Here is a 24,705-nt window from a genome sequence, read left to right as displayed (position 1 = left end):
TTCGATGAGTCAGGCCTTGAATATCCTCTAAAGTCTTCCATTCCCTGCTTCCAGGAGCAGACCAAAGAGGTGACAAGTGTGAGGAAAGTGTCACGTCTGGGTCCATACTTCCAGAGACCACATGTTCCCCAACCTGTAGAGTCTACTATCTGTACAGAATTCATAGAAGTCGACAGTGTTTGGCTGGCTGAGCAGCAGTCAGCAATTCAGTCATGAGAAGGGATTGCGGTATTGCAATGGTTGTGTAGAATGTCCCGGCTGTCTTTGTCCTGTGAAGTCTGGGATCTAAGGGGTAAGTTTTCTCCTTGTGGCCTTGTGGAGAGTGACATGTCAATATTAGGAGACTTAAACGCCTTGCATGCTCACCTGGGAAATGAAATATGCAAATTGTCTCTTCAGAGTAAAAAAAGGACTTTAACTCTAGTCCCAACTATTGGAAGTAGCAATCCTAGAAGTCCACATCGACCCTTTAACGAGCCTTGTAATATGACTTAGGATGAAAGCCAAATCAGAATCTCAATTTGCAGACACAGAGTTTCGGGGTATTGTTGTCTCGCCTGTGTCAGATGCTGTTAGCACCACGCCGGATCCCTGCTCTGACAGGCAGGGTCTTCGGCATGTAAGTTCACTCACCCCCACTGCGGTTGGTTCTCCCTTCTCCATGCTCTTTATTCTTCCAGCAGAGCTTCCAGCCGGACCTGCAGACATGTCCTAAGCGCATGTGCATGCGCCCACACTCTTAAAGGGCCAACGCATGCACTTGCTATTTTCTCGCCAGCCAATTGCTTCCTCCCCACTGGAGAGGTGCCTGAGCAACTTTCCTGTTCTGCAGTCTAAGTTGTGTAAGGTTGTGTACCAGTCCTTGCTGCACTCTGGTGCAAATCCTGCCTGCTGCACTCTGGTGCAGATTCTGCCTGCTGCACTCTGATATGAACTCTGCCTGCTGCACTCTGATTCAAACTCTGCCTGCTGCACCATCCAGTCTGTCCTTCTGTGTCCAGCTGCTGAGTGTCTGTTGGTCTGTCCTGGAGTGGTATTCATCGGGAGCCAAGTCTAACCTCACCATCAGAGGCTCTAGTGAACAGCCCGGTGCTCGCTTAGTCATGCCCCTCCAGGCTCTTCGTGGTCTGAGGCACAGTGGTTCCACAAATCACGTCCGTGACGGATGCTACAGACAGTCACTCTGCATCTGGCTGCAGAATTTCTCTGCGTTTGGCATTGCAGATGCCTTCTTAATCCTTCTGACTTTTGGACCCAGTGGCAACCTCCCTCCGGCTCTAATTGACACACCTGGACCTGTGTGTTAATAAACTCCCAGTCTGCTTCAGGGCGTCGCCGGTGATATTCACATTTTCCCTTGTGAAGGCTTGGAGCAATAGCAGTCAGCTAACTTCCTCTCTGGTGCTGTTGGAGGATGTTTGGCATTACCTGAGTCTGCCCAAGATAAGTTGCTTAACCTTTGTCTCTCTTTTTCTCTGTAGTGTACAGTGGGGACTGATTAGTCTCCCCATTCCCTATTCAGGGCCTAGCTCTAGTGATAGACGGGGCTAGGTTTCTTCTCTGCGATTGGTGTAGAACCAATATAAGGACGGTAGGGGAAGCAGGGTGCTATTAGATCAGCCTAGGGGTCTCCACTCCCCCTTCCTTCCCCTCTTGTTGCACTTAGTCTTTCCACACTGCGTGACAATTGCCCCTTGCCAGTGCAAAGTATGAGATCTTATCTGGCTAGGTGAGTCTGAAAGACTTCAAAGCCTTAAGCCAGTGGGAGAGGCCCTTGGCGAGAGTGTTCCCTCTCCACCTATGACTGTGACTGCATCCGTGGCATATGGAGACTTCGGTTTGGCGGTAAAAATTCTTACAGCCGGCCGTGGTGGAAAGGTATTAAATTCCATTTTGACGACTCCAGAATTCACTGAAATTATCATCCATCGAAGAAAAGGACCGATCCGAAGTTCTTCAAGTCATCACGGAACCTGTATAACTCCAGATTAGAGCAGTGTATACAGAGAAGATCGCCTTCCATGTGTTGTCTTGTTTTCCCATTGGTCGTCCAGAGCTGACAACTCAAGTGCCCGTTCCAGTCTGGAGATCCTGTATGGTGCTTCGTTGGGGACAGTCGAATCACAAGGGGTGTCTGGCCCCCATACATCCAGGTCAGTCAGTAATGTCGCCAACTTCTTCGCAAGGTCTGCTAGTCGCCGACTCACTTTGTGCTGGCGTCTCTGAAGGAAGGGAAGCGAAATCGATGACCCCACATATTCCCAATTGTTCCAATGATCTACCCCCAGGAACCTTCCCACCTTGTGGACATGTCATCTTGGAGACCAGGCTGAAGATAGACCCAGACGAGGTATCTTCAATTTCTAGGTGGTCTGGTGAAGGGAACAACAAGGCGATGGCATCTTCTAAGTCTCTGCAATTGACCAACCAGGCGGAGGCACTCCAGTTGGTCCTTCAATCCTTTGAAGTGGTAGCTGTGGTGGTAGCAGAGAGAGACTCCCCAGTGCTTAGTTCCTAGTATTACGTCCGCTTCGTCCTATGCTGAGGATATCTTGATGGAGAGAAGCATCCTAGTCAAGAAGATGGTGAGAGGTGTCACTTCTCTTCTACTGGATAGGAGAAGCCGTGGTCCTGAAGAGAAGTCGTGGGAGTCCATGAAGATGTGTCGGCCCCCAACTTCTCTGCAGAGAGTCCTCGAGGGCTTGAAGAAGAGGAGGCATAAAGGGGGGTTACTGTAACATTTATGTCTTGTATCCGGACTGCTAAAACCAGTCTCCAAATCAGCCCAGTCTGAACGTAGCCCTAGTATGTGTCAGCAAACCTGATTGCTGGGGTCAGCAGCTGCATTATCAGGGACTGCTTAGGAGTGGTACCTGGCGGCTACCTGCAGCCGAGTCTGTCTTCATCATTAGGAGCTCCAGTGAACAAAAAGGTAGCCGCTTAGCTACGCCCCTTCCTAGGTAGGCCTGGCCGTGGCACAGGGGGTCCACAAACCATGTGCGCCACCTCTGAGCGCAACATATTGTCAGATGGCCTCAAACCCTGGTGTTAGTAATAGAAAGGCATCTATCATACACCCCCATTACTAACACAGTAAGTAAAAAAAAATAAACACACAGAAATATTTAAATTTAAAAACACCCATGACTCTAGCCCTGTGTAATAAATTTATTTTTTTTAAAAAGCCATCTAGTCCATGGGTTCCGACGTGGACCACTGAATCCGAAATAGTCCACAAAAGGGAACCTGAGAAAACATAAAAAGAGAGGGGTATATAAATAAAAACAAGAAACAGTCCCTTTATTCACCAATTTATTATTAAAAAATAATTCCCACAGATCTGCTGTAATCCATGGTGTTCCCATGACGTTCACCGATTCTGTACTGCAACATATGGAGCCTCGTTCTGGGAATGAAGCTTCATAGGTCACTCCAGACCATGTCTCATGGGCTATGACCAGGCCCGGATTGGTAATATAACCCACCGGGCATTTTCCCGCTGGGCCGCTGTCATGTGGGCCGCGGGCGGCAGCGCCCGATCATCTGGCCGCTTGCCAGCTGATGCGGCCACTGGCCTGGCTGTTGCTCCTGCCGCCGGCCCTCTGCGGGCACGGCGGTTATAGTTTCCAACCCTCCAGCACTGCAGGGGGATAAGCCGCCACGCCCCCTCCCACGCACCCCATCCTCGCCGAAGCATGAGACCTCCTCCCTGCAGCCACTCACAGCGTCGTTTGCCTGCTCTCTTCTCTGTTCACAGGACCTGTGATGAGGTCACAGGAGGGGAGGAGTCAGGGGTCACATGATCAGGAGCCTTTGTCCAGATCCCTGATCATGTCACCCCTGACTCCTCCCCTCATGTGACCTCATCACGGGTCCTGTGCCCTCAGCCTTGCCTCTTGGTGTCTGCAAGAGTCTGCTGTGCTGTTGTCATGGTGCTGGATGAGGTAAGTATGTGTGGGGTCAGGAGGGGTTTACAGGGTAGATATAGCAGAGCTGTGTGTGTATGAGGTGTACAGAGCGGAGCCGTGTGTGTACGAGGTGTACGGAGCGGAGCCGTGTGTGTACGGGGTGTATGGAGAGGAGCCGTGTATGAGGTGTACGGAGAGGAGCCGCGTGAGTACAAGGTGTACGGAGCGGGCCGCGCGTGTACGAGGTGTACGGAGCGGAGCCGTGTGTGTACCTGGTGTACGGAGCTGAGCCGCGTGTGTATGGAGTATACGAAGCGGAGCCGTGTGTGTACGGAGTGGAGCCATATGTGTACAGGATGTACGGAGTGGAGCCAAGTGTGTACGAAGCATACACAGTGGGCTTTTCCCACGGACACAGGAGTACACGGCGGAGCCCCGAGGAGCATTTTAAAACACACACAAGACGTTCCACCTGAAGTGATGTGCTGGAAGCTGATCGGAAATGAGATAATTTCTTGAGGAGATTGTGACGGAACCAGGAATGCTTCAGATCCATCACCGTGTCCTCCTCCGACAGTGCAGACAGCAGGATCGCCTTGGAATCGGGGATGCCGGACATGTGAGCGGATCATGATATGTCCTGCACCGGGAGGCTCAGGTGGGCACTACAATGGGAGCCGGGCTGCTATAGTATCTTTATAGAATCTTTCTTTATTTCTTTCTCTCTTTTTCTTTCTTTCCCTGTTCTTTCTTTCTCATTCTCTGTTCTGTCTTTCCCTCATTTTCTTTCTCTCTCTCTGTTCTTTCTTTCTCTCTCTAATCTTTCTCTTTTTCTCTCTCTCTGTTCTCTCTTTCCCCTCTTTCTTTCTTTTTCTTTCCTCTCTTTCTTTCTCTCTGTTCTTTTATTTCTTTTCTTATTTCTTTCTCTCTCTGTTCTTTCTCTGTCTCTCTCTGTTCTTTCTTTCCCCTCTTTTTCTCTTTCTGTTCTTTCTTCTTTCTCTCTCTGTTCTCCTTTCTCTCTTTTTTCTCTCTCTCTCTGTTTTCTCTCTTCCTTAGTGCCAGTCAGTGTGCCCATAATGCCAGCCACTGTGCCCTCAGTACCAGTCAGTGTGATCAGCCGTGCTAAATGGGTACGATTAGGCGTGGACATGGGTGTGACTAGTTGTGAAATGGTTGTGGCCGGGCGTGGCCTAAAATTTGCAGCGGCGCGCAGCGCGCCACAGTCTTTGTCCCTCTTTCCCTTCTTCAAAAGTCGGGAGGTATGATAGGGGCAGCTATGACCAGGGGGGCTGGTTGCCCAATGGATAGCAGTTCTGCCAGGAATTCTGTCACTGTGCGTACAAAAGGGGACAGAGCTTTGGGAGGAGTACTGTACTTAAAAGCAATAAACAGGACTGAGCTGAAATCCTGGGCACAGCTCTGACTACATGTTATATAGTCATGTTAATCTCCTCTCACTTCTTGTAACCTACAAGTGTACAAAGATATTAAATAGTTACCATGTGACTAGTGGGCCTGTGTAACTTCAAATGCCAGGGCTGAATTTTAGTCCCAGTCCGGCCCTGGCTATGACGTCAGTAACGTCATTGCTCATGAGACACTACCGGAAGTGAACTCTGAACAGCGGTGACGTCAGTAACTATACCGCTCATCAGAGTTGCTGAGTAACGCCGCCCTCTATGAGATTCGGTGACTCTGATGAGTGGTGTAGCCTCATGGGAGCTGGAAACTTTGATTAGCGGGGACATCAGTACCCAGCACCTGTAAATAGCAGTATTGTTCCTGCTATTCACAGTCACCGGTACCGGATTCAAGGAACACTGGACTACGTAGGATCTGCGTGGAAACGTTTTGGGAATAAATTGGTGAACGATGGAGTGTGTTGTTTATTTTTCTCGCTCTTTATGCCTTTCAGTTATTCATTTGTGGACTACGGCGGATTCCATGGACTACGGCAGACCTGCATGGCTTTATTTTAAATAAATTGGTGAACTAGGGAATGTGTGGGGGAGTCTTATTCAAATAAACTTTTATTTCTGTGTGTATGTCTTTCTATTATTTATTACAGGGTTAATATGGCACCCCAGGAGTCTGGTTGCCACAGTGGGATTGCCTCCCTCACAGGGAGTAATGTTATGCCTGGAAGCAAGGAGGGGTCCCCTTACCAGGTGTCAGTAGGAGAGAAGTCGAACAGAACCTGGGTAGTGGAGCTGTGATTAAACTCGCCCCAGAGCTGAGTGCTAGGAACCGGATAATGGAGTCCGTGGTTGCGTGGGTACTGAAGTCTCGGCAGCCAAAAAACGGAGGGCAGGGGACTACAGGTCTCCTGGCCCGATCTAATACCCGGCGGCACAGCAGCATACCAGAGTCTGGAACCGACACAAAGGAGCGGCACCTGTGATAGGCTCAAGCTGACTGCCATGCGGGCAACGGTTTGTTTTTAAAACAGAGAGAGACAGTTAGCAGCAGGAGGGTGAGCTGTTAGGCAGCAAGGGAAAAGGGAGGACAGCGCAGAAGGAAAGCCTCTGTATCTACCTGGCCAGGTGTATCCAAAATTGCGTCCAGGCTGCCCGGCTCTCCATTACGTTCTGTTACCAGTGCCCCGGGCTGTACTATCAACCATCAAGTAAAGGAAAAGAAAACTACAGCCCTAGTTGTGCCCTCCAGTGATCTCTTGCTCCCTGAGTCCTGCACCACAAGGTACACGAAGCCTGACATAATCGGAATCGGTAGCCCTGGGGTCTAGCTTCACCTGTAGAGAGCAGGACCATTCCAGCTGTGTCACCATCAGCCCCAGCAGTCTCCTTTAGCAGTGTCGACCATCCGTTGCCGAACACCACAGATGCCGTCACGTTAAATCCCATATATATTGCCCATTTTACAGCACAGCCAGGGTCACGGAGTCGGGTCACAATCCCGTGACTTTCCCAAACAAATAGAGTGCAACCTCATTTTATATATTTCCCAAAGAACTGGCCGACCCGATTCCAAGTACCCCACGGCCCTGGTGGGCGTGTCATTAGCACTGGAGGTGTCTGATAGACACATCTCCATTACTAACCCCAGGGGTTGATGGCGGGCTATGGTTTTTGACAAATTACAGCTATGATCAACCTCTAATACAATTACCCCGATTTCCACCATACCTGGGCAATTGGGATGAGCCAGGCAAAGCCCTAAATGTGGTACTGACATGAAATTCTCACCAGATGTAATGATTCATCCAATTCACACAGGCAAAGAAATCAACCCATAGATGTCCATAAATTATGTATAATAAAGAGAAATGACACAGGGGAAAAGTACTGAACAAATAAAGAGAGGTGCAAAAAGCCATGGAAAGTCATGACACAAGCTGAAATCTATCAGTAATTAGAAAGCAATCCTGCCACTTAGTGAAAAATAATATCAGCTGGTTCAACTGATGCCTATAAAAAAGTGTCTCATTACCAAAGTGCCACACAAGAAACACCTCATGATGGGTAAATCCAGTGAGTGGGCTCAAGACCTTCACAACCTTATTGTTGCAAAACATACTGATGGCGTTGGTTATAGAATTTATAAACTAATGAAGGTTCCAGTGAGCAGTGAACACAGTTGGGGGCCATAATCCAGAAGTGGAAAGAACATCATTTTACCATAAATTGGCCACAACCATGTGTTCCCACAAGATTTCAGACAGGAGTGAAAAGAATTATCAGAAGAGTTGTCCAAGAGCCAATGACCACCTGTGGAGAGCTAGAGAAAGACCTGAAATCGGCCGGTACAGTTGTTTCAAAGAAAACTGTAAGTAATGCATTCAACCTCCACGGCCTGTATGCATGCTCACAATGTAAGAAGATGAACCGGACCCGGGGTACCTCTCTTGCGCCGTTCCGGAACTCTCGGGGCTGTCATTATTGTTGTCGGGGGGGAAAGCTTTCTGACCCGGACCGACCTCTGCACTATACAGCAGGGGGCGTGCCTTTTATAAAGAGGCTGTGAGCGGGAAAGGGAGAGGAGACTTTGCGGGAAGACAGAGCGCGCAGCAGGGGACGTTTGGTGCTCCGTCCCACGAGCACCGTGACAGCACATGCCCGCACCGTAGATCATCTGTGTTCAGGAACCCTAACTGTGGACAGAAACTTGCAGTGTGCCAGTTGTCTCCCATGACCGACAGTTACAGACTCTCCGGTCCCTTGGTTGCTGCGTGCGTGCCGCCTAGGACAGACCAGGTGACTCAGCTAGAACTGTGTAATACTTCACCTGCTTGCAATAGCGGAGCTGAGTCACGCGCTGCAGTAACACAGACTGCTCTGCATCCCGTGCGACAAACCGTGGATCAAGGACCGTGCTAAGGACAACGAGAACTCACCGTCATCACCAGGAACCGGACCTCCCAGCTACTTCAGGGTGACACCATGTGCCACTTGCGTGCGCACCATCATTGGAACCTACAGCTCTGCAGTCAGGAAGCCGGCGGACTGATAAGTTGACCCTTTCATGAACTGTTGTTTTACTTCATACCTCTCCTTACACCGATACCTTGCCAATATCACCTCCCTTAGGCTAAGTGCCCACGTTGCGTTTTCGCCGCAGCGAAAACACTTAAAAAATGTTAATAAAACGCATTCCTATGGGATTCCGCAGTTGCTGTGCTAATGCTGCGGATTTTACCGCTGCGGAATCACATAACCGTAAAATCTGCAGCATGTTCATTATTTCTGCGGAATCCTGACGATTCTGCCGCCATAGGAATGCATTGAAACACTCACTTTACGCATGTGGCTATGCCCACCATGCGTAAAGTGAGCGCTTCATGTACGGATGGTACCCAGGGTCTGGAGGAGAGGAGACTCTCCTCCAGGCCCTGGGTACCATATTCCTGTTAAAAATAGAATTAAAATAAAAAATAGGGATATACTCACCCTCCGGCGGCCCCCGGAGCCCTCCCACCTCTCAGCCACGCTGCCAGCATCTTCCGTTCCCAGGGATGCATTGCGCGACTGACCTCTGAAGACACAGCGGTCTCGCGTGATGCTACGTCATCAGAGGTCATTGTTGCAAGGCATCCCTGGGAACGGAAGATGCCGGCAGTGCTAATGAGGGGCGGGACGACTCCGGGGGCCGCCAGGAGGTAAGTATATCCCTATTTTTTCATTATTGCTAACATTCTATCTTTTACTATTGATGCTGCATAGGCAGCATCAATAGTAAAAAGTTGGTCACACTAGTCAAGCACTATGCTTGACAAGTGTGACCAACATGTCAATCACTTTTCCAAGCGATGCTACAAATCGCTTGGAAAGGCGCAAGCATTCTGCAAGCTAAAAACGCTTGCAAAACGCTTGTGTTTTGAGGGAAAACGCATGTGAATTCCGCATGCGTTTTATCCACGGCAGGGAGTTGCGGAAATGCTGCGGACAATTCCGCAGCATTTCTACAACGTGGGCACATAGCCTTACTCCCCCTGCTTAACCCATTATCTCCCTGCGTTGAGTATACCACTGTTAATAAATCTGTTAACCCTTGCTCTGCCTCCTGTCTGTCACTGCATCCCGCTACCTGCTCACAACAACATCAAGACTCCACTGCTAAATAAAAAGCATGTTCAGGCACATTTAAAGTTTTCTTAACAGCATTTAGACAAGCCTGTGACATACTGTGGGAATATAGTCTTGTCAGATGAGACCAAATTTTAACTCTTTAGATGTTGTAATAAACATCATGTTTGGAGGCCAAAAGACTGCATATCACCCCAAAAACACCAAAACAACAGTGTAGTTTGGAGACAGGAACATCATGGTGCGGAGCTGTTTTTCAGCATATGGCACTATGCTGCATTCTTAATAGGTTAATAAACTGAGCATTTTGGAGCTGAGTCAGCCCCTTATAAAGCCCCTTTTCTCTGCAGCTCAGTTATGTAAATGTACATCTGTCCTCAGTTCTGTCACAATATCGCCCATTTTGCTCAGTTACCCTCTCTGTCAGTGTAAGAATACCTGCAGCTTATATGTGGCTGTGAGGCTGTGTGACCCACACGGAGGGCAGCAGCAGCGGCCGCCGCCTCACACACCGGGGAGGACACCCGGGAATTCCTGTCACGACTACGTAATGGGGAAGGGGCGGCGCCGAGGGCGACACCGGCCACCAGGAAGCAGCAAGGCTCTCAGGGAACTCCGGAGGGGACGCCGCACGAGTGTCTGTGTCAGCGGAGAACTGAGGAAGCCCCTGTGGGCACAGTGCAGTACGTGCCATGTAGAAGACAGTGGGGGGGGTCCACGGAGACAGTTCATGCCGCACACGGTGAGTGGGACCTGTATATGAAAGGTGAGGGAGGCCTTGTGTGGACAGGTGGATGTGACCTGTGTGGCGAGCTGCCAGGCGTGCCTGCCCTATGTACACACGGTACGGTCACTTCATGCCATTCACTGGGGGGAGGGGAACCGCGGAAGTGAAAGTGAAAGTAAGTCCTTTAGGCCAGTGCTTAGAATGTGCAGCAGCCTATAGTACACCCATCTAGCTGTATGCATCTGTATAGATCCATGCACACACTAATGACGTGTTATGCATGCAGTCTCCAGTAAGGAATAGCAATGTATTGGGGCAAAATGTGTCTAGAGTTATAATGTTAGCACACAGCGCTTCTTTTCTGACTAGAGCAGGGGGTCTCCAATTCAGCCAGGTAAATAGACGGCACATGGAAAAAATGTGATTTTTGACAGGCTGCATTCTTTGCGGGACGAGATGACGGTTTCAGCGATACTATTTTTTTTCTATACGACTTTTTGATCACTTTTTAATCCATTGTATTTACTATTGATAACGATGTCTGTTGTATGGGTTGTGACTCTCTTCACCTAGATTCAATTCAATAAAGTGTGGTCTTTCTTGTTCCTCCCAGGACCAGGTTGCAATTGTTTCAGGAGCTAAGGTGTTCGCAGACCGCAGGGGCCGCGTGTTCAAGACCACTGGTCAAGGACCTAACAAACCGTCCTGTCAGGCACCAGCTGTGTCCGCTTGGAGGTGACATCTCTAAGCTGAAGTGGAAGAATTTAAAGGTTTGTCCACTACTAGGACAACCCCTTGTTGATCTAAATGTTTGACGCTGATCCAATAAAAAGAAGCTTATACTCGCCTCCAGCGGTGTCAGCACTCGCATTCCTGGGTCTCTTGAGGTTGCAATGACTCATGAGCCCTAACCCCAAATCAGTGCTGGCGTCACAGTCTCCACCTTCGTACAAATCGAACGGCAAGAGGAAGTGAGAGAGCAGCCACAGCCCTGACTTCCTCTTGATGTTGGATTTGTCCAAAGGTGTTGACAATGACGCCAGCGCCGATTGGGTGCTGGGCTCACATGTCATAACAACTGCACAAGAGCCCCCGAAACGCGAGTGCCGATACCACTGGAATGGCGCTGGCACTGGAGAAGAATAATAGCTTTTGTATCTTATCTGATCCAAGTGGCCAACTTCTTTAAGCCTTAAGGGGGTTTTACACTAAGCGATATCGCTAGCAATATCGTTAAAACGTCACTGGTTTTGTGACGTTATAGCGATATTGCTAGCGTTATCGCTATGTGTGATACTTACCAACGACCGGCTCCCCCGCTGTCCATCGCTGATCGCGCGAGAATGTCCGGCTCCATTTCTCGTCGGCCACTTCCTGCTGGGGCTTCCTGCTGTGACGACGAGCGACGCGTGAAGGCGGGCGGGAGGACGCCAGGATCGCTGTGTGTGAAAGGTGAGTATCGTCCGCTGCGTCGCTGCTGCATCGCTGTGAGATCTTCCTGTGTGGAAGCTCACTAGCGATCATTTAGCGATGCACCAGTGATCCTGACTGGGTCAGATCGCTGGTGCATCGCTAAATGTAAAAGGGCCTTTATTCCACCTTTTTTTCGAATGGGTCTGATCAGTGGGATCCATTGTTTATCCTGACTAGTGATGAACGAGCGTGCTCAGATAAGATGTTATCCGAGCACATTTGGGTGCTAACCGAGTGTCTTCAGAGTCCTTGAATAATATGTTTGAGTTCAGTCGGCTATATGTCTTACCTCTGTTTGACAGCCGCAACATATGCAGGGATTGCCTGTTAGGCCATCACTGCATGTGTTGCCAGTGTTCAACAGTCGTGAGACACGCAGGCATGGAGACTTGGACATATTTTTCGAGCATGCCGAAGATACTTGGTTAGCATCTGAGCACGTTAGCTCATCACTAATCTTCACCTTTAAAGGGAACCTGTCAGCTTCCCCAGACCCCCAAACCACCCCATCTAATTTATTTAACTTTTAGCATGCTTTCATACAAGCCCATTTTGGTGGCTTATTGCTTTCAGGTTTTAGAACTGAGCATATGATATGGTAATTAGCGAGTGACTAGTCGGGGGGCTGTTGTTTTTCTCAGACTGATCATCTCACTAATCATATTACCATGCCCTTCTAAACGTGAGTGACTTGATTTACAAGAACAGCGTTCCTGTCTGCTCTTTGCAAATCTTGAGCATACACACCCCATTTTGCCTCCCTTGCAATGTTCACTGAAGTTTGGTGTAAGCTCCCCAGCTTCATGGTCGCTCTGCACATGATCAGGACGGCAGTGATATTGCAGGACACAGACAGTTGTTACTACTGACTTTGCTAATCTCGCATCTTGCTGTGTCCTACATCACTTATTCCATCCTGGGCATGTGCAGAACGCCAAGGAAGCTGGGGTTTGCTATACAAATCTGTATATGTAAATAGGACTGATTACGGACAGGCACAGTCACCCTGGTGTCATCCTGCAACACTATGCTACACTATAGATTACTAGTCTCTTCAGAGAGGAAAAGGACTTGAACACTAGCAACATCTTGAATGTAGCAATCCTAAGAGTAAAGGCCCCGTCACACATAGCGACTTACCAGCGATCCCGACAACGATATCAACGTGTCAGGATCGCTGGTGAATCGCTACATGATCGCTGGTGAGCTGTCAGACAGCTTCACCAGCGATTAGCACAGCGATGCTGAGCGCGCGGCATCGCTGTGTTCAGCGCTGATTCATGTCAAAAATAGAATTAAAATAAAAAATAATGTTATTCTCACCTTCCGACGTCCCACGCAGCATTCCCGCCTCTCTCCACGCTCCGGTCCCAGTAATCCATTGCGAGAATTACCGCGATGATGTCCGTTCTCGCTAGATCGCAAAGTCTCGCGGTCATTCTTGCAAAGGATCACTGGGACCGGAGCATGGAGAGAGGCGGGAATGTTGCGTGGGACGTCGGAAGGTGAGAATAGTAATATTTTTTTTTTGTATTATTATTTTATCGCTGATCGCTCGTTTCCCGCCTGTCACACACAGCGATGCGTGCTGGCCAGCGGGAGATCAGCGAGAAAGAAATGTCCAGAGGTTTCCCAGAGCGATCAGCGATACCGGCAGGGGGGCCGGTCGCTGATCGCAGTCACACACAGCGATCTCGCTGGTGAGATCGCTGTTGTGTCACAAAAGTTGTGACTCAGCAGCGATCTCGCTAGCGAGATCGCTATGTGTGACGGGGCCTTAAAGTGTGGCCCCTTTAACAAGCTTTGCCACATGACTTGGGATAAGAAGCCTAACCAGACGATTCATTTGCAGACATGTGTTTCGGATGTTTGCCTCTCATAAGTGCAAAGCCGCTGGTATGATTTGGTTAGGTTTTTATCCTATATCATATGGCAAGGCTTGTTAAAAGGTCGATATTGACTTTTTGGATTGCTGCATCCAATAAGTGGCACTAGAGTTCAAGTCCTTTTCATCTCTCAAGAGGCTATTTACATATTTAAATTCCCACAGGATAATTGCATGGCCTACAAGTCTCCTTACACCAGAGTGGCACAAAGAGAGATGTTCTCTCTTAGACCTATGATAAGCGACTACACAGCCTTTCTAGGAGGATGAATGTTACTCCCCACTGGACTTTGGGGATTGTTGTTGTCTGACTAAATTGAAGGAAGAAAATAAAGGGTCTTTATAGAAGAAAGCGTGGCAGAGGACCGCAGCTGATTATTCCACACTGCACTTCTTTATCCCACCAAATATTACCTAATGTAATTTTTGGTGGGGAAAGGGGATTGCACAATGTAGGAGGTTCATGTTTGTGTGTGGTGAGTGCAACCTGTATAGATGGGTTAGAGACATTACTGTGCAGTGGGGCTCATTATGTAGGTGCAGGCATCTGACAATGAAAAAAATCCAAAAGAGCACTTGCTAAGCAGTGAAGCATGTCTAACAATTTACAGGGAATGTGTCATCAGGTTTTACTGCTCCATCTGAGAGCAACATGATGTAGGCACATAGACCCTGATTGCAGTGATGTATCACTTATTGGACTGCTTCCTGTCATTTTGATAAAATCACAGTTTTCTAGGCTGCAGTTCTCTGAATGCTGAGCTCTGTGTAGCTCCGCCCACACCACTGATTGGTAGCTTTTGTGTACACTGTGCATAGGCAGGAAGCTGCCAATCATTGTTAGGAGCAGGGTTTAACAGCGCTCATAAGGACAACTACATGGGAGCAAGTTTACTTTACTCCCCAGAGCCTGGAAGAGGTCATTTATATAAAGTGATAAAAGATGATTTTCTCAGCAACAACACATCTGATATGAGGCATACAGACATCACTCTCCTCAGCTGTCTATGCCCATATTAATATTTTACATTGGTCAAATGTGACAGATTCCCTTTAAATCCTTCAGAAGCATCTGATTTACCTATGTGCCAGATTTTATACAGATGGTCATATTTGTTTTTATATTCTATATCTAGCATATATGTTGAGAAAGGTGGGTCTCAGAGAGCTAAAACCCAGTCTAAAATCTTCAGACGCGCTTGATTTACTCAGTAACCAAATTAGGGGCAGATGGGCCCCGTTTCCCCATAAATTAATCTTTTGTATTCCATTTTGCTCTTTTACGGCTTGGAAGCACTTTCTTTAAAATGGCCATATCGCTGGAGTTGGTCAGCTTCAGCACCACTACAATGCAGCAGAGGCAAAGTTACCTTTATGTACCAGCATTGGAAGCTGAAAAACTGGTCCAGCAAGGAAACAATGCAGCTGGTCTGAACTGTCAATCAATCCGGAGTGCCTGCTCTGCCAGAAACTAGGAAATCGGCCAGCTGGGGAGCGGGTACTCCTGAAAAAACAAAACAACTGAGCGCAGTTCTTTACCAACACACATTTCTAACCTGCTTTTTTTTTTTTTTTTTTTTTAGGGTATTCTGGCAATATTCAGTCCATGGAATCACACGCAGCAGCTGCAGACATGTCTCTCGATGATATCCGGATGTGTTCCAAGGATCTGCTAGATAAGGAGGAGATTGATTCTGGAGGATTTGGCAAAGTCTATCTATGCTGCCATCGGAAACATGGGCTGGTAGCTCTAAAAACTGTTTTTACAGGATTGAAGACTGAGTCGTAAGTCACTATTCTGTACATTTCATTCTGCTTTTCACAGTTAAAATGATAATATTCTGCTACGTGCTTTGCGTGCCTCCAAGTTTTAGCTTTCCAGTTTTTGTTGCTCTTATATTTTGGTTACAGTATAAGTGCACTTTCAGATATCTGTCCAGCATAAGCTGCTATATGTATTTGTATATAAGAAATGACACTTTATGGCTATTACTTGTATCCTATTTATTTTCGTAGTCTTTCCCTCTGGACGAGGCAACTCAGCAGTTTTTCTTTGTGCGCTCTTCCTCTTTCCTCTTCAGCGCCTCCCCCTCTATAGACTTTTGTAGGCAGCAGGTATTATTTGATCCCTCAGTGAAAACAGATTTGAGCAGTGTTCCAGTGTGAATGATCAGTGCAGAAGAGAAATAGTGACTGATGAGTGGGGAAGGAGCCATTTTTCTCTAATAAGACATATTGCAAAGTTTCTTATCTTATATTCACTTGCGCTGTTGGTTTGTGGAAAAAAAAAAATAACGTGTACTTACTATTTTACTGTCTGAGTGGCAGCTTTCTTGCCTGATTCTCCTATAACCAAGAGTTTACAGTCTGCCGAGCACTTAGTGTTTTTTTTTTTTTTTTTATGAGACATTGTCCAACTCCTTAGGCGTCTCACCTTTTGGAGAACAAAATTATCTTCCCCGACAATATCGGCTGGTTAAGGTGATGTTAGTCTGATGTGCATGAGCCCGAAAGGTCACCATACACATCACCTGTATAAAAAAAAAAAAAAAAAAGTTTGATTTCAGTCCAGAAAAGTGGGATATGCGATTTTCATGCAACTACAATCCGATTTTTTTAACACCTAGCATCCAATTTCCAAAAGAATGTGATCCGTTTGCAATGCAATTTTTAACTTGAACGAAAGAGAGATTAGATAGACAGACAGATACAAAACGATAGATATAAATATGTGAGTGAGCTATATAATGAGTGATTTGTGTGTGTAGATTACTGTACATGTGTTTTTTTCTTTGTTTTGTTTTTTTAGTTTTAATTAATTTCAGAAAGCAAGTGGCATGGGACATTTTATTAACCAGCAAAGGGAAAGCGGGCAGCTGGGAACAGATGTTTATAGCCTGGGAAGGAGCTAATACCTATGTCGCTTCCCAGGGTGTTCATATAGTCTCACAGTTGTATACTTAGCCTTTCCTGGTTACTAAAATGAGGTACAGCAAAAAAATAAGACGTAGGGTTCTCCTATAATTAATAACCAGCAAAGGCTAGGCATACAGCCTAGCTGATATTAATAGCCTAGGAAGGAGCCATGGATATTGGCCCCCTCCCAGACTAAAAACATCAGCTCTCAGCCTCCCCAGAAATGGCCATAAGATGCACCAATTCTGTCACTTAGCTTCGCTCTTCCCATTTGCCCTGGTACGGTAGCAAGTGGGGTGATGGTATTCGGCTTGATGTGACTTTTGTATTGTCAGGTGACATCAAGCCCAGGGGTTAGTAATTTTGTGGTCCCCCAGTTTCATAATCAGTAAAGACTAAGTATACAGCTGTGAGCTGATATTAATAGCCTGGGAAGCTCCATGGGTATTACCCCCTTCCCAGGCTATAAATATTTGCCCCCAGCTGTGCATTTCTGCTGATTAAAAAATGTTGGGGGATCCCATGACACTTTTGTTTTTTAGATATTTATTTAATAATTAAATATACATGTACAGTAAGCTACACAAGCACTGTACTAATTATGTGTCACAGACATCTTTATATCTATCTATTCTATGTGTATGTGTGTGTATATGTGTAATATATAATATATATATTATAGAATAATCTATAAATCTATTCTATTCTATTTTGTCAGGTACATGGTCGGGTTTTCGTGGTCCGAGTGCCGTGCGATTTATTTTTATTTATTTTTTTTATTACACCCATTGACATGCATTGGCGAGTCTTCTCCGAGATAAGAGGACAGTCGCAGCATGCTGCAATTGTTTTTTTTTTCTCAGTCCATTCTCAGCTGAGAAAAAAAAAAATCACACGTGAGCAGGCAATCATAGGTTAACATTGGTCAGACTGCAATCTGATTTTCTTTATCAGATTGCGCTCGTCCGTTTTACTTGCAGATGAGTATGAGGGTCTGTTTACATGTGTAGTGTAAGGCAGCAGCTTTTATGTCCTTGTGGTAATGAGGCAGTGACCCAAGAAAGTTCAAATTTTAAGGGCTCATACATGCGAGAAACGCGGACGAGTCTCGCCCGTCAATACCCGGCACTGCCGCCGGCACTCGGATCGGGAGCGTTCAGCTGCATGTATTTCGATGCAGCCACACGTCTGAGTTTCTCGCATGTGAGTATGAGCCCTTAATGTCTTTATTAGCCAACTTACAAACTAAATCTGAACTTTATCATCCGGTTCACAGCCAGAACCTTGTGCTCTGCTGCTTGCAAACCAACACTGACACATCCAACCCTTACCTTAGGGTTGGAATCACACATGCGAAGAATACTGACGAGTCTCGCATGTTAATACCAGGCACTGCCGCCGGCACTCAGGAGCAGAGCCTGCGGCTGCATGTATTGCTATGCGGCCGTACGCTCAGTCCGATTTGAGCTGAGAAAAAAAAATCGCAGATGAGATGTAACTAGAGTGCAATCCAATTGTTTTTATCAGATTGCAGTCGTCCGTTTTTCTTGCAAATGGGTACGTACCCTTTAAAGTTTAAATGGGAATCGTGAACTTCAGCCACTTCCATGACCCAGACTGGAGGGAGAGATCTTACCCACTAACTTCCTACAGATCTCTCCATAAATTAAAGCCCATGTCGGTTTTTTCCTAAATCTGACTTGATCAAATAGCTTAACCTGGTCCACACCCTCCTTTATTTTGCATTGTAATTACAACGCTCTCCAGCGGGGTTCAGTATGTTTCTATGCACATCCTGGGGGACATGTACTGTAATGACCCTCCTTCACCTCACTGCCTCACAGTAGATAAGCTATCTATAATGAGTGTCAATTCATTTTTATGTTGGAATGATCATGACGAAATTCAGGAGCATTCAAGCAATGTGCTGCTGACAAACAATATTTTTTGACCTTATGGATGAAATCATATGCAAATGATCATTATATTGCTGAGCATGTTTATGATGGGCAATTAGTCCCTTGTAAACTGCTGATTATTCAGGATTGGACAGATCTGGCAAAGACTGCACACAGCTTCATACATTCTATACCAGCACCTGACCACTAAAATGAAGGGAGAAAAGCACAATTGAAAATACCATGTTTTTATTTTTTTTGTCATTATGGCAAATGGGATAGGATTTTTTTTTATGTTTTACGTAATGTTTTTATTACACGAAGGTGTGAGTCTTGAGTGTGTGAGTACCGTATATACTCACGTATGAGCCGAGATTTTCAGCCCATTTTTTGGGGCTGAAAGTCCCCCTCTCGGCTTATACGCTAGTCATATAGCCAGGGGGTAGGTGGGGGAGTGGGGGTGTCAGATCATACTGAACCCCCCCAGCGCAGTCTCTGCAGCCCCCTGCTTGTCCCACAGTCTCCTTTCCTTCCTACAGCGGTCACATGGTACCTCTGATAAAGGTCATGAATATGCGCATATTTATGACTTTAATGAGATCACATTAAATAGATAACAGACTGAATATGAGTCAACAGTGTGATGCAGCAGCAAAAAAGGCAAATGTAATTCTAGGATGTATTAACAGAAGCATACAGTCTAGATCACGTGAAGCCATTATTACTCCTCTTTGGTCAAACCTCATCTGTAATACTGTGTCCAATTTTGGGCGCCACATTTTAAAAAAGACATCAAAAAACTGGAGCAAGTTCAGAAAAGAGGGACCAGAATGGTGGCCGGTCTGCAAACCCTGTCTTATGAGGAAAGGTTGCAGGATTTGGGAATGTTTAGCTTGCAAAAGAGAAGACTGAGAGGAGACTTAATAGCTGTCTACAAATATCTCAAGGGCTGTCACATTGTAGAAGGATCATCTTTATTCTCATTTGCACAAGGAAAGACTAGAAGCAATGGGATGAAACTGAATGGGAGGAGACACAGATTAGATATTAGAAAATACTTTTTGACAGAGCGATCAATGAGTGGAACAGGCTGCCACGAGAAGTGGTGAGTTCTCCTTCAAATGGAAGTCTTCAAACAGAGGCTGGACAGACATCTGTCTGGGATGATTTAGCGAATCCTGCTTTGAGCAGGGGGTTGGACCAGGTGGCACAGGAGGTCCCTTCCAACTCTACGATTCTATGATAATGACCGGTACCACGTGACTGCCGAAGGAAAAAAGAACGGGGCTGCAGAGACGTGCCGGGGGAGGTAAGTATATGCTATATTCACCTGTCCCGATTCCATCGCTGCTCGCCACTGTCTGCCCGCTGGGTCCCTCTGTCAGTGATGTTCAGACAGCAGAGGGTGCGATGACGTAGTTAGTGCGCGCCCTCTGCCTGAACAGTCACAGACAGAGGGACCCGGTGGGAAGGCAGCGGCGAGCAGCGATGGAACCGGGACAGGTGATTATCTTAGGTGCTGGTTCCTGAGCCAGTGGCGACACCTGTTCCCCATAGCACGCCAGTGTCCGCCTGCTCAGCACACCCGGCACCTGGCCCCCAGGGACAAGAGATGAGCATGTCTTTTTTTTTTTTTTTTTAAACCTGCAGTAGCGACAGCAGCAATCTATGTGGCCTAATCTATGGGGCATCTTATGGGGGCAGCATATGGGGGCATATTCTATGGAGCATCTTATGGGGGCATATTCAATGGAGCATCTTATGGGGGCAGCATATGGGGCATATTCAATGGAGCATCTTATGGGGGCCTATTCTATGGAACATTTTATGGGGCAGCATATGGGGCATAATCTATGGAACGTCTTATGGGGCCATAACCTTTATTGGGCAGCATATGGGGCATATTATTCTATGGAGCATCTGGGGCCATTATTAACCTTTGTGCAGCATTATATGGGGCGTATTTTGTATGGAGCATCTTATTGGGCCCATCATGAACTGTATGGAGCATTATATGGGGCTATTCAAAAACATTTAACCTACTGATGTCTCAATTAATTTTACTTTTATTGGTATCTATTTTTATTTTTGAAATTTACCAGTAGCTGCTGCTGCATTTCTCACCCTAGGCTTATATGCGAGTCAATAAGTTTTTTCCCAGTTTTTTGTGGCAAATTTAGGGGGTTCGGCTTATACACGAGTATATATGGCACTTATTTTCCACCATAATTTGCAAAGTAAATCTTGCCATATCAGACAAGGTGATTTTCTGGATTTGTTTTCTCATTTTGACTCTCATAGTTGAGGTCTACCTATGATGTCAGTTACAGGCCTCTCTCATCTCTTTAAGTGGGAGAACTTGCACAATTGGTGGCTGACTAAATACTTTTTTCCCCACTGTACATATATATATTTTTAGGTTTGGATTGATTGAAAATAACAAGCTGTGGTATACTCGCCCTCCAATGCCCCTGTGGATTCAGCGCAGGTTGCTCTGAAGGTCTATGGGAGACGTGTTTGCGCATTTGGATGTACTAGTACCACTGCAGCCTGTGATCAGCAGAGTGCTATAGCCACTTACCGGCCACAGCAGCGCTGGGACTTCCAAATGGGCCTAATATTGCTTCCAGAACTGACCGAGAGTCCGTGGAGTGGTATGGGCTGGATCCATTGGGGTGCCAAAAGATGTGTTTGCCTCCATTTATTATTTACAATCCACAACTTAAAAAAAATTCTTGTTGAACAACCCCTTTAATTCAGAAAAGGACAGTATAGGTTACTAGGTTAAGATGAAGGCGTTAGCGAAGAAGTGGCAAATGAAATTTGAAAACAGATGAATGGAAGGTCATCAATTTGAAAGGTAATGTACATGCCATGTTTACTTTGCCAATGGAAAAAACGGTGACTTTCAAAAAGTGGATGGACTTAACATCTTTCTTTTTCAGCAAAACAATTTTTTACTGGTATTGTCCGATTTCTTTCTATTGCATTGATCCATCTTGTAATGCCGATTAGGGCCTTATTTGTTCTTTTTATATATTACCACATCACTTGTCTTCTCTTTTGTGTATTGCAGATACAATAATGATCTCTACAAAGAGGCTAAAATTATGTATAAACTCAGCCATGAACGAATTGTAAAGTTGCTTGGTATCATCTTAGAAGATGGTAACTACGCTCTGGTGATTGAGTACATGACCAAAGGAAATTTGCTACATGTTTTAAAACAGGTACTATGCTATGTAATTAACCATTAACGGCCAGTACACTACCCGATCATCACTGATTCATACAAAAATCTTTACAAACAACTTTTCTATATCACCATTTGTAGATTGATGGTTTGACAGGTCACTGGATCATTGAAGGTTACAAGTGGATGTTAAGCTGATGGCCATCAGGTCAACCTGCATATGTTGTAACTTTACCAAGGAGGTAAATTGGCTCCAGAGTCAGCAGCAAAAGGCACAGGATTGGCAGTTTAAACTTCCGAGGGTCAACAAGAATTAGCCCCATTCACTAGGGCTAATCTGTATGTTGTATCCGTCTGCAACTTTTGGGCTGGACGTGTCACTTACTGAAGGCCAAAACTGTGCCCAAAAAACCCCAAAACCTTGGCCATGTGAGCTACAATGTGGTTTTCCGGTTTAAAATGATAGGGCACGTTTGTAGGCTCTTCCTTTTGTCATATAGTACACTACAACCAATATCTTTGGTCCTATGTCATTTACTCCAGGGATTATATGATTTTTCTGCAATATTTAATTTGTCTGTAAAAAATATTGTCCAGTTTTAACATGTATGTTTATTCAGATAATGTAGTTCTGCTTCCAGGTCACAGTACCAGTTTCAGTAAAGGCTCGATTTATCCTTGAAATTATTGAAGGAATGGAATATCTGCATAATCAGAAGGTGATTCACAAGGATCTGAAGCCAGAGAACATATTGGCAGATGATGAATTCCATGTGAAGGTAAATTTTACATTTTTAAAATTAACGCAAAATCTAGATATGGGATATAAATGTTTGTCTACTGTCAGTCTGCAGTATTTGCACATGTGGAAATCTTGCAGAGAAAACAGGAAGTAATCTTCTGCTAATCTGTTTTTTTTTTTTTTGGCTAGGAAGACTTTGAAGGGTGCAAATTATTCAATGGGGTGGTCTTAAAAGTATTTATGTCCTACTGCACACAGAGGAGTGGGGGGAGGCTCCTGCTGCAGCTGGTTGACTTTCAGTTAGACATGGAAGAGGGGTGATATGACGGAGGAACTTGTACACACAAACATCTATTTATTAGTTTTAGTTGTAATTATGTTCATGAAGAATCGTCAAATACAAAACAAATTCCGTTTCACACCTGAGAGGGGGCAGGTGGGGAATGGTGGGAGGTCATTTTGTAGCTCTCACACACATTAGATTACCACCATGTATTCTGCAAATATTCAACTCCGAAAAATGCACACATTTATGTTTTTAAATGGTTTCAAGGCCCTGAGACATTGAACATTCAGCATATAAAGAGCCAGTGAACTGAAGCAGATTTAGAAAATAATGTCCAGAATTTTTGTATTCTGCATACAGTATTCTTTGACAAAAAATGTGATTTTTGTTTTCCACTTTTGAAAATAAAATAAAACTGCCTTTATTATTAGATTGCAGACCTTGGGGTTGCTGCTTTTCAGAAATGGAGTAGCCTGACAAGAGAGGAGACGGACCGTCAGAAGACTCAGAGCGGTGCAATAAATACAAAGAATGCTGGAACATTAAGTTATATGGCCCCAGAGCACCTGAGGAGCTTAAATGCAAAGGCAACTGTAAAATCAGACATTTACAGTTTTGCAATTGTAATCTGGGTGATACTGAGCAACAAGGAACCCTATGAAAGTAAGACAGCATCTTGTTTTGTCTTCACTTCATGCACTGTGGAAACAGTGCAAGAAGTGTATTTCGGAAATATGTATCTACAGTATATCAGGATTTCACATGTAATCTTACTTTACTTTCTAAGGCTAGTTTCACACTGGCGTTTATGAGCGCAGCGACGGCCTGCGCACGGCCGCCGCTAAGCCCCGCCCCCTGCCGCGCCCCGCCGGTAGCTCCGCCCACCGGCACATGACACTGCATGCGCCCTGCGTCCCCTATCTTTATCACAGGGGGCGCAGGCCGTGCGCATTATGCGTTTGGCGGCGCATGCGCCTTTTTGACGGTGCGCCGACGCAACCAAACTGCAGCAGGTTGCGTTTGGCGCAGGTCGGCGCACCGTCAAAAGGACGCATGCGCCGCCAAACGCATACTGCGCACGGCCTGCGCCCCCAGTGATAAAGATAGGGGAAGCAGGGCGCATGCAGCGTCATGCGCCGGTGGGCGGAGCTACAGGCGGAGGCGGGGAGGGGCTTAGTGGCGGCCGTGCGCAGGCCGTCGCTGCGCTCATAAACGCTAGTGTGAAACTAGCCTTAGGGTGTGTGCACATGCTGCGGATTCTGCTGCGGAATTTTCCATGCGGATTTGTCTAAATCCGCAGGTAAAACCGCAGGTGAAAAGACCTGCGGTTTATCTGCAGATTTTCTGTGGTTTAGCCTGCGGGTTTCCCCTGCGGTTTGACACCTGCCATGGAGCAGGTGCCAAACTGCAGCGGAATCCGCACAAAGAATTGACATGCTGCGGATTTGAAACCGCAGCAAATCCACGTGGAAAATTCCGCACCGTGTGCACTGCGGATTTCATTTTCCATTGATTATAATGGTACTGTACACCGCAGCAGAAACTGCTGCAGATCCGCAGGACCAAAACCGCTGCGGATTCATAGAAGAATCTGCAGCGTGTGCACACACCGTTAGTGTAATGTCATGCAAAATAAATGTCTCCGATTGAGGGGAGTAATATAGAGTATGTCACTCCACGGTTTCAGTCAGCAGCAAATTCGGTGCAATCAGATGTACAAAGTTAGACAATTTGGCTCCGCACATTTCCGTAAAAGCTTCAGTTGTGTGAGCAAAGCAACCACGTAGCCTTAGCTTAAACTAACGGAGGCCATATACAATAGATAGAAGGTTGATGGTTGAACAATCATTGAACTAAGGCCTCATTCAGACATCCGGGAAAAAATGGTACCAGTGTTTTGGATCAGTTTGTCATCAGTGTTTGGTCCGTGTGTTTGTTTTTACAATCAATGTATTATCAGTGTTTGGTTCGTTTTTACCATTAGTGTGCCATCAATGTATGGTCCATGTTTCCATTTTTACCATCAGTTTGTCATCAGTGTTTGGTCCATTTTTACCATCAGTGTTTGGCCCATGTGTCCATTTTTACCATCAGTGTGTTATCAGTGTTTGGTCCGTTTTTACCATCAGTTTCA

The 24,705-nt window shown here is 46.2% G+C and overlaps 1 protein-coding gene and 1 long non-coding RNA gene across 4 annotated transcripts in view; one reads left to right on the top strand and one right to left on the bottom strand.

Moving 5' to 3' along the window:
• Nucleotides 1–3,154: 3,154 nt before the first annotated feature.
• LOC141052833 (uncharacterized) lies at nucleotides 3,155–9,965 on the bottom strand. Its single transcript, XR_012220907.1, has 2 exons — nucleotides 9,890–9,965; nucleotides 3,155–3,246 (listed from the first exon to the last, which is right to left on the bottom strand). It is a non-coding gene; the product is annotated as an uncharacterized lncRNA (long non-coding RNA).
• The window catches only part of RIPK1 (receptor interacting serine/threonine kinase 1), a 92,726-nt gene continuing 77,975 nt past the window's right edge, over nucleotides 9,955–24,705 (top strand). The window contains exons 1-6 of one of the 3 annotated variants that reach the window (XM_073550131.1): nucleotides 9,955–10,193; nucleotides 10,792–10,948; nucleotides 15,120–15,321; nucleotides 21,427–21,580; nucleotides 22,185–22,322; nucleotides 23,003–23,234. In XM_073550131.1, coding sequence (XP_073406232.1) covers nucleotides 15,143–15,321; nucleotides 21,427–21,580; nucleotides 22,185–22,322; nucleotides 23,003–23,234 — 703 coding nt within the window. In that variant the 5' untranslated portion in view covers nucleotides 9,955–10,193; nucleotides 10,792–10,948; nucleotides 15,120–15,142. Of the gene's footprint in view, nucleotides 10,194–10,791; nucleotides 10,949–15,119; nucleotides 15,322–21,426; nucleotides 21,581–22,172; nucleotides 22,323–23,002; nucleotides 23,235–24,705 lie in introns of all 3 variants that reach the window. The other 2 variants (XM_073550129.1, XM_073550130.1) reach the window with 2 other exon arrangements.

This window comes from Dendrobates tinctorius, unplaced genomic scaffold, assembly GCF_039654945.1.
Source record: "Dendrobates tinctorius isolate UK_male_01 unplaced genomic scaffold, ASM3965494v1 ptg000163l, whole genome shotgun sequence".
Lineage (NCBI taxonomy): Eukaryota > Metazoa > Chordata > Amphibia > Anura > Dendrobatidae > Dendrobates > Dendrobates tinctorius.
The sequence above is the reverse complement of the archived record's forward strand: the minus strand, read 5'-3'. Positions and strand labels throughout refer to the sequence as shown.